The sequence below is a fragment of the Anticarsia gemmatalis genome, chromosome Z (assembly GCF_050436995.1).
Source record: "Anticarsia gemmatalis isolate Benzon Research Colony breed Stoneville strain chromosome Z, ilAntGemm2 primary, whole genome shotgun sequence".
In the NCBI taxonomy this organism is placed as follows: domain Eukaryota; kingdom Metazoa; phylum Arthropoda; class Insecta; order Lepidoptera; family Erebidae; genus Anticarsia; species Anticarsia gemmatalis.
Window position 1 is genome coordinate 2,330,968 of NC_134776.1, and position 18,091 is coordinate 2,349,058.

Below are 18,091 nucleotides of genomic sequence, written 5' to 3' on the forward strand. Positions count from 1 at the left end.
AGTTCCACGTTAATTATTACGTTTTGTTCTAAGATATAAAACGCATGTCCCTGTGCACTTAGAGTGAGCAAGCACAATTTACTATATTTATTTGAAGAATTAATTCTAATAAAAAAAACAATCAGAATGTAATTCCAAACTGGTATTAGTACCCCGAACTATATTTTTGGCTCATAGCTTTTATTAATATAAAAGAAAAGTCAAAACAAATGCTCAACGGTGTCCCTTGTTATATAAAACCGTATGTTTACATTTTTGCGAGCATACTACTTTTGAAATATAAATTGCAAAGCGCTGTTCCTTTTGGAACCAGTGAAAATGATGTTTCTATTTGATTTAGTATTTTTACTGTCTCACTTTCTGTACAGTTTCTTTACAGAATAAAAAGAACTTAGGAATCAGTCTACTACACACGTAAAAATGATAAAGCTTTTGAAAACTACTTCAGTTTGTCCTATATTCACCAAGTAGCACATATGTTTATGAAATTATGACTAAGAGTTTAATATTATCAGTAATCTTAGATAAAATGTTCAAAAAACATAAATTTATTTATTTAAGGAAAACCAACAATACGCCATATTACGGCCTCAAATGTGTTACTACTTTAGATGTAAATTGTGTATAAATTATTATGTGTTTGTGTTCAAAATACTTGTATTCAATGCATTACTTATTCTGAAAACTAATAACTATGTATTTCCTTATTTATTTATTCATACCCCTTGATTATCCCTTTTAATCAACGCATTACATTACCTTCTAACAAAGCACGGAAGATAAACCGTTCCGTTAAAAAGCGCAATGCTATAGGTATTTCAGATCGGATATTGCTCGACTAGCGTTGAATGCATCGCTTTATCTCCCACCAGCGCAGTTCTCGGTAACATCCGATATTGTTCGTATGATACCTGAGTTGTTCAACGTTTGTTTCTACCTTCACTGATTTTAAAATGATCTTTTTGTTTTGTTCATTTTCTTGTTCATAATAATTCTGAATGTGTGAGCAATTTACTTTTTAGGAAAAGGATGATTGTTTTTATTTAACCCCCGACGCAAAAAGAGGGGTGTTATAAGTTTGACGTGTCTGTCTGTCTGTGGTTATATTATAGGTTGCTTTATTATTACTTGTAGTCAAAAGCAGACAATTGAGAACACCTAGCTGCGCTAGCAGTTTTAAAGTCTAAGCTATTAGATTTAATGTTTAGTGGTCGCGGAAAATTACTATGTGCTTACATATTACGTACGCATTATTTTTGTGCAATTCAAATCATTTTATTTGATCGCTACAACTGAAAGTACGAGTACAGGTATTTTTTCTCCAAATCTAAATTCTACGGGAGCCTAATAAACATTTAAAAAATATGGATTTCGTCCAGATTCCGTGGCTATGTTTCTATATTCCATCTATGCTGAAGACTAACACGATGTGACGTTATTGTGTAATATTAGTTGTTGACATTTAATGTCATTCAACATTAATGCAGAAACAATGAATAGGTTCACTCCTATTGTTTGTCTGTTACGATCTTCACAATACTGTTCTCACGTCTGGAGATGCCAATACCAGTAGCGCGATTCTCTACCACTAGATACTGTCGACAACCGGCTAGCTATCATGGATTTACCCCTGCCAAAATTCAAAGTTGCTGTTAAGGAACATCTCGTTAGGAAAGCTTATTACAGAATTGATGAGTATCTAAACGACAATAGCTCTTGGGATTAGTCGCTCGCTTGATTAGGATTCTTTGAAATTAGGGAACTTTGCTATAAATTGTATAAACTCAGTAGCAGTAGGTCTAAATATTGTAAAATATGGGCAATTAATGATGCAAATAGGTGATGTTACGTACAATTTGATGTTATTCCTAAAACTGTCACTTTTTTTCTTTTATAATGTTCACAACCAGTGTGCTCACTTGCTGCCCATATTCTTATTATCACATGCTAGTAGGTGCTCCCAACATACGGTATGATCATAGACTAATAAATAACCTAGCTATACTCATTTAACTTAATTGACGTTTAGTCTATATCGCTGATTGTTGGCAGCTCCTCGCATGATCAATTATTGTATCAACCACATTGTAAAACTTTTGGCGATTGAAAAAAGTGGCCGTGAGTTTCTTGCTAGCTCTTCTCATAAGGCTCTACCCCCTTTCCGAGCTAGTGGTAGATTCAGTAATTGTAACGACTATCATAAGTGTCAATATTTGACCTAAATGAATAAATGATTTGATTTTGATTTTTGATTTATCGAAAAAACTTGTATGAAATTCTGATTTATTTAAATTTTAATTTATTTCTGACGCTAGTTTTTGACAACGTGCCCTCCGAAGCATGGAGACGCTCATTTTGAATACCACTTTGCGGTCACCTATTTATGGAATAACCGCGCCAAGCGTTGTTTAACTCACAGATGAGCTCGACGAGATCTCGAGAGACTCAGAGATCGACCGATGAGCACCGCGAAAAATATTTTTTTAAATGAAGGATAAGGTATTTTTTCTTCAAAATCTAATAAAATTGAAAATTTCAAATTATAAACTTACTACAAAATAGTTCGGCGAGAGCTCCTTTTACGTAAACAGAAACACGAAAACCATTACACAATCAATTTGATTGTACGATGTAATCTGTATCAGGGATGACAGATCGAATGGCCCACGTCCTCGTTATCACATCATGATAACAATTCATATCATAGCCAGCGGATACGTCCATTAGATCCGATGCATCTCTGATAGTTGCATCCTGTGTTCCTGTATCACTCTAATTACACGGCAGGTTACATGCCAATGTTATCGTGATTTTAGCTGTTCATTAATTTGGTATGTGTTTTGACAGTTGACGTAGTAGCTTATTAAAGAATGTCTCTTTATTGTATAAGGCACTGTGTATGGTCCCAACTTAGTAGAGCGCCCTGTCATGCAAGATTATAATTAAGAATTCTGTTTAGTTTCAAAGTAATTATGTGAATATGAGTCACCCATGTCTAAATTCTGAATTTTGGTATACCTCTGCCAACCGCGATCCTTGTATACCCTTGTATACAATTGTATACAAGGTTCGCGGTTGGCAGAAGTTCTCGACTAAGTTATGTATAGGTAGCAGTTGTTGTGGTGCAACGACTCTGATTTTCAAATTGTATTTTGTGTATTATAGATTACAGCATGTGTGACACAATGAGTTGAATTAGGGAATGTTCCATTATTGTAGCTTGATTAAAATTGAAAAACTGAATATTAAATGAACATAATCAGGAAAGTAATGTTTAAGTTTTGGTTTTACATTATCCATGTAGCTGTGTCTTGAAAATCTTATCAATACAATATAATTAATGTTCTTTTAAAATATTTCGCAATAGTTGCTAAGAGTAGTAAATTGTCCGATATAAAAGGCTCGCCCCCTTCCTCTCCGCCTAAGCCTTCGAGTATAACAGGTGTGATATTACTAGGTATGTATGTATTATAATATAATAATAAATTATTGGTATATACATAAAATGTCCGTATCAAAAAGGCGTTAAAAAGAACAAATCACTTTGTTCAGAGACAAACGTCGTCTCTATTGAAAACGCTGGAGCTCCGAATACTTAAATTAGTTTGCTCTGCGCTCTATGACTTATCTTCCTTCAGGGCACGCGGTCCCAGCGAGTTTTAGACTCGAATTAATCGACTTCACATTTATTTATTTGAAACTTACTTCAAAATTATGAGTAACTAGCTGACCCGCGCAACTTCGCTTGCGTCCCATAAGATAGAATGGGTCAAAATTTTCCCCGTTTTTGTAACATTTTTTATTGCTACTCTGCTCCTATTGGTCGTAGCGTAATGATATATAGCCTATAACTTTCCTCGATAAATGAACTATCTAACACTGAAAGAATTTTTCAAATCGGACCAGAAGTTCCTGAGATTAGCGCGTTCAAACAAACAAACAAACAAACAAACAAACTCATCAGCTTTATAATATTAGTATAGATTACTGTAGTTTGATCTAGTTTCCTGTAAACTAGGCAGTTTGTAGTGGCTTTTCTATTCTATGGTGCTCCCAACCCAATCTAATCATGGACTAACACGACTGTTTAGGAGTGATGATCGTATCCGACGGCTTTTCAAGTTTTTCGAATCACGGATGTCCATAAATCCCTCGCTTTCTCGATTTAAAAGACAATTCCCGCACTAAGATTTGCACATGTTTCGTGGGGACTTTATACAAACATAAAAACGGTGGATAAACCATAGTTCTCCCGACGCTATAGTAAAAAACAATGATTCCCAATGCATGGAAACTTATTATATAAACATAAATCCGCGATTGTACCTATTATATTATCCACCCATACTTATACTCCAAGAATCTTTTTACAGTAAAATTCAAAGACCATCCATTAGCCTCAAAGTTTAAAATCTAAATGTCTGCACAGCAGTTGCATTTCTTGTTTGTCATTTGAGGCTACAGGTAGGTAAAGCTAATGGAAATATTGAAATAAACTTCAACATTTTATAACTGACTAGCTGACCCGCGCAACTTCGCTTGCGTCACATAATAGAGAATGAGTCAAAATTTTCCCCGTTTTTGTAACATTTTTTACTGGTACTCTGCTCTTATTGATCGTAGCGTGATGATATATAGCCTATAACCTTCCTCGATAAATGGGCTATCTAACACTGAAAGAATTTTTCAAATCGGACCCGTAATTCCTGAGATTAGCGCGTTCGTAACAAACAAACTCTTCAGCTTTATAATATTAGTATAGATTAGTATAGATAAATCCGCGATTGTACCTATTATATTATCCACCCATATTTATACTCCAAGAATCTTTTCACAGTAAAATTCAAAGACAATTACTATTTCCTTGAAAGCAAAGCAATGGTGGCACTCAAAGTTTAAATTCTAAATGTCTGCACAGCAGTTGCATTTTTCGTTTGTCATTTGAGGCTAAAGGTAAGTAAAGCTAATGGAAATATTGAAATAAACTTCAACATTTTATAACTGATTGGCTGTTAAAAAAGACTCGATGGAAGCTAATGCTATTACTCCCGGTTTGATTCGAAGGCAGTTATAAACTCGATAACTAATTCATTTACTAGCTGTACAAGTTACAGTAAGAAAATAAATTTAAAATGGTTGGCATTTAAACCCAACTTCGAAGTTCAAGCAAACACCGTTTGATTAGAAATTTCATTATATGAGGCATTTGTTTTATGCGTTTGTATCGTTAAGCTTATTACACGAAAATGTATGTATCTATACTAATATTATAAAGCTGAAGAGTTTGTTTGTTTGTTTGTTTGAACGCGCTAATCTCAGGAACTACTGGTCCGATTTGAAAAAATCTTTCGGTGTTAGATAGGCCATTTATCGAGGAAAGTTATAGGCTATATATCATCACGCTACGACCAATAGGAGCAGAGTACGAGTAAAAAATGTTACAAAAACGGGGAAAAATTTCACCCATTCACTCTTATGTGACGCAAGCGAAGTTGCGCGGGTCAGCTAGTTGTACATATTTTTGGTCTTCATACTGATCCTAAGAAAATGGGACGTTTCTGTTGCCATAAACCTAGGAGCATACCAATCTCCAGCTTGATTGAGAACAGCGGTTAGCAGACCCATATCCTCAGCTTGACCACAAAAGCCATTCTTCGATGTATTCCGGCTATATTCGAGTCACAAAGATGGCAAAGTAATATCACTTTCGCCTTAATACCATGAATTAATACTTATCATCAGTATCAATACCAGAGGCTCGATTCTCTACTCCTATCGACTACCGAAAACCGGCTAGTCATCGAGAAACTATGTATGAAAACTTGATCAGCGCCTCTGATGGTCGTCGTAAGAACTATTTTGGCAGTACGTTTCAAATGTCAAACTTTTGATACTCGACAGTACCTACAGCACTAGAGTTCATTTTATAAAACAAAGTTTGCGCTAAAATATATGTAGAATAAATCCTAAAGATTTTTTAATGAATTACGATTTATAATCTGGGTGTCGCTGGAACGGACTGCTTGTTGCAACATTATCAATGTTTCAACAGCATTGTAAATCATTTGAAAAGAGTAGTCATGAATTGCTTGCTTATTCTCATAAGGCTTTAGAATTTTTCCAATCCCCTCTTAACCACCTTTCCGAAATTTACCGCCTTACCGAGTTAAAATTGTAAGAACGGTCATCCATACTTAATATTATAAATGCGAAAGTAACTCTGTCTGTCTGTCTGTCTGTCTGTCTGCTACTCAATCACGCCTAAACTACTGAACCAATTTGCATGAAATTTGGTATGGAGATATTTTGATACCCGAGAAAGGACATAGGCTACTTTTTACCCGGGGAAAATGACGCATTCCCGGGAAAATTCAGGTGGCGAACGAAGTCGCGAATAATCAATATTATAATGACATTAAATTAACAAAATCCCGTTGTCATGGCAACTGTTTTAATGGCGGATATGCCTTAGCGCGACTTGATATAAATAATTTTAAGAATATTTTTCGTGAAAAAAAGCATATTTTATATCATCACGCTACGACCAATAGGAGCAGAGTAACAGTAAAAAAGTGTTACAAAAACGTGGAAAATTCTGACCCATTCTCTCTTATGTGACGCAAGCGAAGTTGCGCGGGTCAGCTAGTAAGTAAATAACATTTGACCTAAATCAATAAAATACTATACTACAGTGCAGCAAATTGTCTATTTTCATATAATATAACGTTCAGGAACTGCAAGTTTAAATTATAATCAGATGCGTTGTTTTATTGTATAAAACTCTGCTGGAAAGGAAGCTTGCGTGCTACGCACTTGCCAGTCGGAATAATACCTACGCAATTACTTGCATAGATACGCACTAGGTTCACGTTAATTAATATATATGTACAGACATGGTATGTAATAGATATTATGTAACAATATAGAAAATTACTGTTATTTCCACCTTAGATACAGATAATAATATGTTATCTGCATTATAGAACTTTCAGTAAATATGAAAAAAATCACGTTGTCCGCGTGATATCACACAAAACTAGAACATTTTAAGAGTTGAAAGCATTTTAAGTCCGAAACGGTGAGGCCAAAGGTTAATCGATGGAAACGCAAGTGCTGACCACAGTCCAGACTATATGACTTTGTTGTTTAAACAATCGACTGCCTGACACCCCGTAATGTTAGGAAGACATAATTTGATTAAATGATTGTGCATAAAATATGATTTATTTACGAGCTACTATACTAAAACCTCACCAATACTAGGGCAAGTTATTTATATTACAATATCACACCTACCCTTGAAAGAAATCTCCGAAAAAAAAAATTAAAAAATACCGAGAATACCCATTCGATTACCATACGTACACACAAAGGGTCTAATCATATTATCAGCTTAGATTAGCTGTAGGAAGATATAAAGGACCTATTGTCGTGTGGGGTGGGTCGAGACCCCCCCTCCCCTCAGAGGGGTGTCCTGGTACCCCTCGCGGAAATGGCGGCGGAGAGCGGAGACAGGCATATCCGGGAGGTGAACCCAGCACTACCCGGTTCAGTGTAAGCCCGGCCATTGTTGAGGTAACACCTAAGACCCACTTTTGGAAATTTGCCTTATTAGTCGCTGACTGATTGGTGTTTGATTTGTATGTTTGTATTTTATAGGCAATTAATTGTATTTGGCGATATCTGGGAGTATTTTGTTCTTTGAATTTTTTCATTTTTATTTTTTACAACCGAATACCGAGGAAAGTTAAGCAACCCTTAGCGCAGACGTCCCACAGATGGATCTCTTACTGATGTTAGAACTAAAGTTCTTGAATAGCACAGATCACTCCAGGTTTAATTTAGGCTGTTATTCAGGTCTTTGTTATCGAACCGTCCGTTGGCTACGTAACCAAAAAACGATTTACGATACCTTCTCGTATCTATAATATTTTCTTTTGAAGGAGAATACAGAGGTAGAGGTGTATGAAATCATAAACATGGCAAACTATAGTTTAATTCCTGTCTTGTAGCAGAGCAACTACAAATTATTCAACTTTATGCAAACTTAGTCTCCTAGCTGCCTGTAGAGACCTTTATGGAGAGCTAAATGACCATGCACGAAAATATACTTATGCCTAACATTGAGCCCTAGAGAAACGGCGGGCTCGCCTAATGATAATTAATTAATACATTTTTTCTATCGGTAAGTGTTCAATCTGTTAAGAATCTAAACAACTTAGTCATTGTGCAGGTAACTGTTAGTCACAACAAACGTACTCTAAAAAATTCGACAAATATTCGACATTCTATCATTTCCATCAAACATTTTCTTCTCTCACAAACACCACCAAAAGCTACAGTAATCTTCAAAACAACTATTAACGCCATCTCGTGTAAAATAAAAACACTACTAAGACTACAGAAAGGATGTTAATGGCCCTGCAATAAAGCGCCCTCTATCGCTATCATGCCAAACTAAAAGTACAGAGGGTAGCGTCGCACCCCAACCCTACATTGTATTATTCCTTTCACAATGTAAGGGTAGATGGAGTGCTATCGAGTTACATTTTTTATCTAAAAATGATTTATTTTTATGGCTTAGTTATTCGTGCAACGTGTTTTTGGATCTATGAAATTTTGTATTATAAAATTATAATACAAAATACACATTTTTTTTCATCCATTTAGATGAAAGAAATGTGTATAATGTATAATTTAGTTACTTAGTTCAATGAGAGATATTATGACTACTATTTATAGTAATGAAATTAAAAGAGGTTTCCTGTGTTAGATTGATAAACTAACAGTTCATTGATAATCTACGTACTAGTTCAAGCTCTCATGGTATAATTTACAGCAATAGTGACGCTTGTAAGTTCCTCTGAACTTACTCTTACCAATACCTTACTTCCTCCCAAATAAAAGTATTGTAAAGGTAATCAAACAAGATAATTATACTCAAATCATTCAATTTTAATCCAGAGAATAATTGATAGACTATCCCTTCTTTTTCTTATCCGCCTTTTGCTTGTAAATTAACTGTGACTCCAGCATCAACATATACTCCTGGTACTTGACTCCCCAGGTAGAATACGACAAATACCATTGCTTGAACATATCCGCATCGAACGCATCCGTACACACCCCATTAGGATCACTGAGCACACCCTCGACTATCTCATATGGATCTAAAGGCTTAAAAGCTAACTCCGCTCGACGTTTCCCTGCCAGCAGTTTTTCAACAACTTTCCTTATTGTGTTAATATCGTAGCCTCGTAATACCTGTGCACATGAATGCACATTGAATTCCCGATCTACGCCGTGATACTTCATCAGAATATCTGTCAGTATAAATGATATACTCGCGTAATCAGAACGCGGGATCATTATTGTTGAGGGAAATACTTTTACCATCTTTGCAGTCTTCGCAAGCCACGGTTCAGTAGCTGTCCCTAGTACTAATATCTTATCATTCACTCCAATCGGCTTTATTATCTCCTTGAAGAAGTCTTTCGATAGCCGCTGAGGGTCAAACATCTTTTCTTCCTTAGGAACCGCTTTGTAAAACATCTTATCCACTCCATCCACCAAAATAATCGTCGGTTGCATCATTCTACTAATCTTATTTATATAAGTGAACATTGTTTTTGTGTTCTTCGGACCAGGAAACTTATTATAAATATGCATTGGTGACAGATCGATAAGTAAAGCGTTCGTTTCTGTAGCAATGGCGTAAATTAGAGACCTTTTGCCCGCTCCCTTAGGGCCGACTAATAATTGGGTTCTATTTATACCTGGACACGTGGCTCCTAGAGTTAAAATACATCTAATTTTAACCTGTTCTTTGACATCACCAAGGCAAGGCTCCGGAAACGTTGGAGTCCACAACACAGCCCTGCAATCAGCAGCGGCATAATTCCTCTCGCCCCAGTATTCGTCGAGTGTTAACCGAGGATACTGGCGAACAATACCTTCATCAGCCAAACTTTGAAACATAACTTGTGGACTAACTTTCTCTGGTTTAGGAGGTTTAATCTTTTTAGGCTTTTTTCTCTTCTGAGTCATGGGTACCTTTAGGCCGACGCTTTCATAATCCCGTTTCAAAGCTTGTTTTAATATGTCTAATTCTAACCTCATTGCTTCATCAACTATAGGTCTTAACTCAACGTTACACTCCATATAAGCGATTTCTGTCATGAGCTCCAACATGTGACCTTTGATGGCATTCAAGCCGGCGTCCGGTTCGTCAATATTCTTCCACTGACCTTCATAACTCGCCCAAGCTAATTGTAAAGCGGCAAGATTTTCACTAATAAGAAAGTATATACCGGGATCGTTGTCCGGACTCATACGTGACTTTTTATAGTCGATAATTCGTTTCTTTTCTTTTTCTTTGGCTTCAAAAGCTAATCGCTTCTTCTCTTCACGTTCAGCCATTTTCTCAGCTTTAATTTGTTCTTTAGTTTTTGGAGCACCCGCTTCAGCTTTGATCCGTTTTTCTTCAGCATCTTTCCATTCAACATATTCATCGATAGTAAAAGTTTCCCCTTTAACAATTAGTATTGAGCCTCCTTCATCGGGATAAGGAAACTCATCAAAAACATGAACATTATTAAACCACTCTTCGAACCATTGTCTTAGTTCATCGGATATATCTTCCATAATGTTTCCTTCTCTTAATCTTAGCACTCGAGCTTTTTCTTTAGTGTTTTGCTCTAGGAATTTCTCGTAATAAGCACGTCTATAATTCCGTCTGACTTCTTTGACCTTTTCTAGCTGTTCTTTTGCTGAAGGTTGTCGAAATGATGTCATGATCATATCAAGTTTTTCTTTTAATTTATTATCTCGTATACGTTTCCTTTTCACTTCCATGAATTTATTTAAAATACGCTGAATCAGTTTGGCAGCTTTAGTTCTAAGGTCTAGTTTGGCCGGTGGTTTCTTACATCCCGATAACTCTAAATATAAGTTTTCGTCTTTTAGTTTTTTATGAGCGCTTTCTCTGGTAATAATACGTGCCCGTTCCATTCTTTGTATATTGTTAATATTCGTATCGTATTCTTGTTGAAGCCTCAATTCTTCTAGTTCAGCAGGGGTCAGCTGTATCGATGTTTCAGATTCAAGATCGAGACCGAGAGCTAATCTTCTTTTTACTTCTGCTTCACGTTCTTCTCGCAACCGTTCTTCTTCCTCCCTTTTAAGTTCTTCCCTTCGCTCTATTTCTGAGGGCGTCGGAGTTGGGTCTCCAATACGGTTGCCGGAAAATATTTCGTCCATAATATGTTGCATTTCAGCTTGCCTAATTTCGAATGGATAGAAGAATGGGCATATTATATCAATATCGTGTGGTTTTATTAACATTTGCTGCAAAGCATTATCGGTGTAAGTGTATTCGAAGACTTCCACTTCTTCTAAAGTTCTTTTAAGTTCCACAATGCGGCAGGTGAGTGCATCGATAATTTTCTTGATGTACGGTCGCCTTTGCACCTGTGTCATTTGATCGTAGCAATCACACAGTTTGTTGTAAATGTCACAGTACTTAGCGTAGGCTCTTGCGACTATTTCCACTGCTGTTGCTTGAGGCTTGATGCCTATCATGTTAACAGCCAGCTCCTGAATACGCTCATCTTCCATCAAGGTCTGCTGAAATTGTTCCTTGAGGCGAAGCCATCGGATATAGTAGTCTTTGTTCGACATCTTGGCGTTTACTTAGGAATTTAAAAGCAAATAAAAAGAACGATTGTATAAAATATATCACGTAAAAATTAACATTGTAAAATTCATTTCCTCATGTTATTCCTAATGTCTAGAATGACAGTTTATAGAAGTCATTAGCATTTGGCAGCTGTTATAGACAAGAAATATGCTGCATGGAGGAAGTGTGTTATACTAATAACCTTTTTATAATAAGCAGCTTGTAATCTTCTGGAAAAAGACAATCTGCAAGAACACCGTTTCCTATTCTATAGCTACAAAAAATACATTTGTCAGCGTTATGCCAAACTCAGGACCTGAACCCAATCATTTCAACAACCGATTGGATAACCGCGACAGTTGTGTCACTTATTGAATTAAATTTCTCTCCCCTATTCAAGACTTTTATATCTTATATCATACTTGAATCGTATCGCAGATTGTATGCACGTCAATTTCAATGAAATCATTTAGACTGCTCTTGCGGCCGAGCTATGACAACGTCGTTTAACTGTGAGGGTCTGTCGGGGATATGTACTTACTACATATCATGGTCTGTATTGACTGACCTCTGCAGTTGGTACGCAAATAGATTTTTATTAATGGTTTGCTGGCGTTTGTTTTATAATGACATAGTAAACAGTTCTTTTTTATTCTGGTTTTAAATTTCTTGTCGTTTTCAAACAGTATGCGTTGCTTAAAAATATACAGTCGAATTTTAGTCGAAGTCGAACCTTATCCTTTTGTGAAGTCGGTTAAAAATACTTGACTTGTTGTTATACATGCACCAGTGACCAAAAGAATTTCAACTAAAACAGTTTGAAAAGGAAAGAGACCTCGTTACAATTAAACATACTTTGAAAATGTTAACATTACATAAATATTTTTTTTTTTTTACTCTACATTATTCATTTTCTTTACAATATCACAGCAAAATACCTAAAATTAATATCTACACTAACAAGATAAATTCTAAGACTAGTACACACTCCCACAAAAAGATCAACTCGAAAACTCGTATCTTGTAAGGGTGCGTGCACAATGGCCGGCCGTCGGTTACAATAAAAATGTTTTAAGTGTGCCTCCGTACGTCTGATTGCACACGTCCATTGTTGCGCACGCGTTGCATACGTCGTCTACGTCCGGCGACGTCGCGCGTGCAGTTCCGTGACACAAGTTATGAGAGAGGGGAGATTTGATCATTCAATTTTTTTATAGAGAAGCGGTATGATTTTGGGTTGACAATGTTAGTGAATCTATAAGTACGAGATTTTGAAAGTTTATTTTGTTTAAATATTGTTTTAGTTTGAAACAATGAAGAAAAAAGTAATATTATTATAGGTTTTCATTTTTTTTTAAGAAGGTAATTGTTTGTTGAATTTTTAATATACTGCAATATAAATAAAAAATATTGAAGTTCATTAGTTTTATTACGTCGGTTATGGTAGAAAACAATATTAATGAATTTCGAAATATCAAGACTATACCCAGATGTTTTGACTAGTATATTAGTATTTTATAGTTACAAAATGCAAAATGCACAGATTTTCTTAAAACTTGCCGATGGTAGCGAGCTCCCTTCTCGCTACTCTCTCCCGCTCATCCTTTACACACATATCCCCAAAATGCAACGTAACAATGATTTATTCTTCAACCCTCGCATGTATTCATTACTGGTGTAGAAATTTAAGCCATTTATTTTGTTAACTCTGTCTCGGGCAATAAACTAGGCAGAGGGTCCGATTAGAAGGGATCATGTTAATGTACCCTAATCTTAATGTTGCTACTTGCTACTGTTTGTATCACGCGCGCTGAATATTTTGCCCATGTTATGAATATTAATTAAATATTATGTTATGGTATTAGAGATGGCAATTTAAGATCAGTTTTATAGTAACCGGTTTTCATTTTTTGAAGTTTGACATATATGAATTGCAATTCAAACATGAACCGAATGAATTTCTAGCTAGTAGTATCACGAATACAATTTTATCCCTAGAACATCCTTTTTACATATATCACTTTAAACTATTTGACTAAAAACCAATTCTGTGCTCCTAGTCCTTACTAGGAGCACAGAATTGGTTTTTAGTCAAATACATCTACTACATCCCACCCAGCTACATCCCAGAATTTGTAATTGAACCCAATATCCTATGTGTTACATAAGTAAGTTTTGGATACATGCAAAGTTTGTGGCTGGCGTAGGTACACAAAACTTTAATTAGAATTTAGAACATGAATAACCAACGGTCTACGAGCTATGCAGCGGATGGTTGGTTGTTTGCTACAGCTGCTTCATTATCATGCTATAAATGCCATACAGTAATTGAGTCAATCTTTCTTATGTTTTCTCCTTCTTTCTTTCTAATCCTTTCTTCGCTCTATTCTAGATCTTGTCTTTGGAAACCTCATACTCACACTAAAACTATTCTTTTGGTTGCGTACCCGTTGGATCTCAAAGATTAGACCCTATTACAAATGTTACCCGTTCGACCTATTTTTTAGGTCCCTTTGGACCTTCTTCAAAATAAAATAATCAATGTGCCCATTGGACCTCATTTGTAGTACCCGTTGGACCTTCCAAATTAAAACAAGTAAAAAAGTAAACGTTGGACCTCTTTTTTAGTACCCTTTGGACCTTCAAAAAATATGTGTTCTTGTTGTTCGTTCAATGTTATTTAGTTCGGAAAGCGGTACAGTTATGTTGAAAATTGTTAAATGGAAATCAAAAAAATTGACGAAACAAGTACCTAAGCAAATACACGGTATTACTATTATTATTATTTTGGTAACCTTCATGTAGAAACACCAATGAAACTTATGTATATAAAGCGTAATATGTTTTATAAGTAAAATAGACAATCGAACATTATCATTTTTTGGACATACGCAAGGCAAACTCGCGTCTAAGCTAGACCTTTCCTCGCTCTCTTCGGCGCGCGGGCGCAGGGAGTAGACAAATTGGTATGGTGCGGGGTGAGTATTAGAGGGATCGCAGGCCGGCAAAAACAAAACAGTGACATTTTGCATTACATTACAATTAGTTGGAGCTTTAAGTTGTTGACGTGTGTGCATTTGTGCAATAAAGTTCCGTGTGGTAAAAGGTGATAATCACAAGTAATAAGAAAACAAGGAAACGTTTAATTAAGTACCTGGTAAGTATTAAATTACTTTATCTGTTGCATGTTTAAGTGATTTTATTTGGATGTATATTTCAAATATTCCGTGGTTTTCTTTTCTGATAATTTTGTCACTATTATTTCTATATTTAATTTGTCTCTGCTAATTATTGAACAATTATTACTTACCATACTGTGAATTTGTAAAATTAGTCATGCTAGCATTCCACCAAATTATTATACATTAATTAATTTGTTCATACACACACGACTCGACCAGCCGACCATCGACTAGCCGGTGCAAAATGTGTCATTATTAGTAACATTGGTTATGGTTAAAATAAAAAAAATCATAATAATACAGCATAAACAGCATTTTTGAGGTCAACCTTTAGGATGACCTCTCCTTCACTGCTAAGAAGGTACGTCCTCAGGGCATGTATAGCAGCCTCACAACCCCCTCTTGAACCGAAACCGAGTTGAAGGGGTTGGAATTTTGATGCCAAATCGTCTCTGTAAAATTTACAACAAATTTTGGCTGCCATACGCCTATAGGTACACCCCACGGCAACGGGCCGAATGCCACCATCTGACTTCCTCAGAGCGCACAAATTGGCCCCGTACAGAACATCAATGATGGCATCGCATACGCTGCCGGAGAGCATCAGGTTGATTAAAGCCGTGAGCTCCTTCAGAAGCGAAAAAAATATTTGAAAATTCTGTTACTTGACTTGAGATTGATGATGTTATTTTTTATGTGTAAAACCTAAGTATGGAAGCTAACTAAGCTTCCATACTTAGGTTAATTTAGGTCCAAATTTAGTCTAAGTAAATTCTAAAGACATACTGTGATTATAAATTGATCTGTGATTTAATGTTATTTTTTTTTAACATTAATGTAATGTTATTTTTGTAAACTCACCTTATGGCAATATTGTTATTTAATTGTAATTAGAATTTGTGATCTAAAACCATGTTAATCATTATTATTATTATTTTTATATCTTTTGTCTGAACTTTGGGATAAGACTGATTTCAATATTTGATCTGTGATTTATATACTCTATTTTTCTTAAAATATACATTTTTTTATATTTACGAATAAAATAAACGATAATAACTCTGAACAGTGATTTAGAAACATGTAAAATATATAGTTATATTTACAAATTTATTTTTAAAAAAAAAACTTAATGTTGCAACATTATGAATATTACCGTCGACATTGAGTCGTCAGATTAGGTAACACTGACGTGTCAGGCTATAACGTTTTAATTTTGAGAAAAGCCGCCATATTTAGGTTTTGCTTGAAAAAATGTAAGTAAATTCTATGATATACTGTGATTATAATCATTTGTATGATTTGTATACAATAATATAGGTACTTTAATTGCTTAAAAAAATAAAGATTTTGTAATGGCATTACTGTTATTTAATTGTAATTAGAATTTGTGATCTTAAACCATGTATAATATAATAATTATTATTTTTATATCTTCAGTCTGTTAACTTTAGGATAAAACTGATTATAATATTTGATCTGTGATTTATATACATTATTTTACTTATAATACACATTATTTTATATTAACAATTATCCACATCCTTCTGGTACAACCTGTAGGAATATAACAACTTAAAGATTTATAATCGGGTAAATACGTGATCTAATTGGAATAGGTGATTTTATCTATACATATAAAAATCAAAGTCCTGACTCATTCACTAAGTCACCAACGCAGGGCCCAAACCCCTGAACCTATAAAGCTGACGTTGTTGCTTTTATATCTTTGAATAAACATATTGATTTATTTATTGCATCGTGTTTTATTTTTGATAAAGTGTCTCACTTTTGTGCACGATTGTACTTTAGCTTTTCATACGAAGATGTAAAAAAATGGGTCCAACGGAACACGTTGTTTAATAGGGGGTCCAATGGGCACTAAAGTATAGGCAAAATCCAAGTTTTAAGGTCGAAACGGCACAAGGAGGTCCAAAGGGTCATGATAGTCAGTGAGGTCCAAACTTGGAGGTCCAACGGGTACGCAGTCATTCTTTTTAATATAGAGAACTGCACCATATTTGAAATATTGTTTTGATTATTGGAAATAAATAAATTGCAATAGAAACAATAAAGCAAAATGAAAATACATTAAATAATTGGTCAATTAATACACTTTTATTACATAAACGATCAAACAAAACAAACTTTAAATACCTTTTTTAATTTATCAAAACAATAAACCACAAAAGCTTGAATTTGCTCTAGTAAGTAGTTATCTAGTACCTACAGTAAAATCAAAAATACCATAAATGATACCAACATTAACACTTTAACCTCCCAGTAGTAGTAAGGTTAATCCGAGAATTAGTCACGGCTCCACCCACGCGCTCTCCCGCCGGAAGGTAATGGCAGAATGATGGACTGTCTAGCGCGAGGGTGGATCAGCCTTCATTGTGTGTACTCAATAAATACACCGATTGTTTTTGTTTTGCGATGGGCATGCGTCGGGTTGATATTTTTCACAGGTAAAGTTTGTGTATAAAATTATGATTGAGGAAAGTCAAATATTTACTTAATTGAATATTTAGTGCCGATATTTAATGAGAATATTAACTCAGTTGTTATTTGTACGATCTAATGTAATTGTCTTTTGCATACAATAAAGTAAGTAATAATTAAAACAATTAATGTAATATTTAGTATCCTAGGTTCATTTAAAGATTTCGTGATCGATTTATTCGTCAATCGTCACTGAAGCTCTGCGTTGCAAAGCAAGAAAGGAAGCAAGAAAGACAGAATATCCCTACGGAACTTCCATTCCCCATTCCCATTCCACTCCCGTTAACCAATCTAGGTGAACTCTTTTAAATCCTTGTTTTAGCATATTTTATCTGCTAATACATAGTGCACTACATTACCAACCGTTTACCGGTAAAAAGCACTGCCTCTATCAAGAGTAAACAGTATTTTTTAACCCCAAAATAATGATCAGATTATTCAAGTGAGATAGTTCCCAAAATAAACATTATAATAGATAATTTAACAATGAACATCATAATTAAAATGTACCCAACCCTAAAATGTTAGAGTGCGGTCTATTGTACCGCATGAGAAAAAATCTGATAGCTCTACGGTTGTCACCGCAAAATTGTGACCGTCGCTCGGAGATAGTCGCACGCGCGATCATTCGATACGCTTGGTGGGGTCTGACAGACCCTAAGTAAAGTGCTCCTCCTTAATTGTATAGCCCGTGATAATTTGCTACAGATTCATTACTCATGTATTGGAT

At 35.2% G+C, this 18,091-nt stretch overlaps 2 protein-coding genes across 4 annotated transcripts in view; both read right to left on the minus strand.

The window, feature by feature from the left end:
• The window catches only part of Ets65A (DNA-binding protein D-ETS-3), a 100,110-nt gene that overhangs the window by 51,166 nt on the left and 30,853 nt on the right, over nucleotides 1-18,091 (minus strand). The gene's annotated exons all lie outside the window — the stretch shown is intronic.
• Nucleotides 8,980-11,679, minus strand: LOC142986464 (dynein regulatory complex protein 11-like). Its single transcript, XM_076134978.1, has one exon. The coding sequence runs from the start codon at nucleotides 11,677-11,679 to the stop codon at nucleotides 8,980-8,982; it is 2,700 nt and encodes an 899-aa protein (XP_075991093.1).

Bases quoted from the DNA above. Each gene is read 5' to 3' on its own strand.
- LOC142986464 (XM_076134978.1), bottom strand. From the start codon at position 11,679: ATGTCGAACAAAGACTACTATATCCGATGGCTTCGCCTCAAGGAACAA.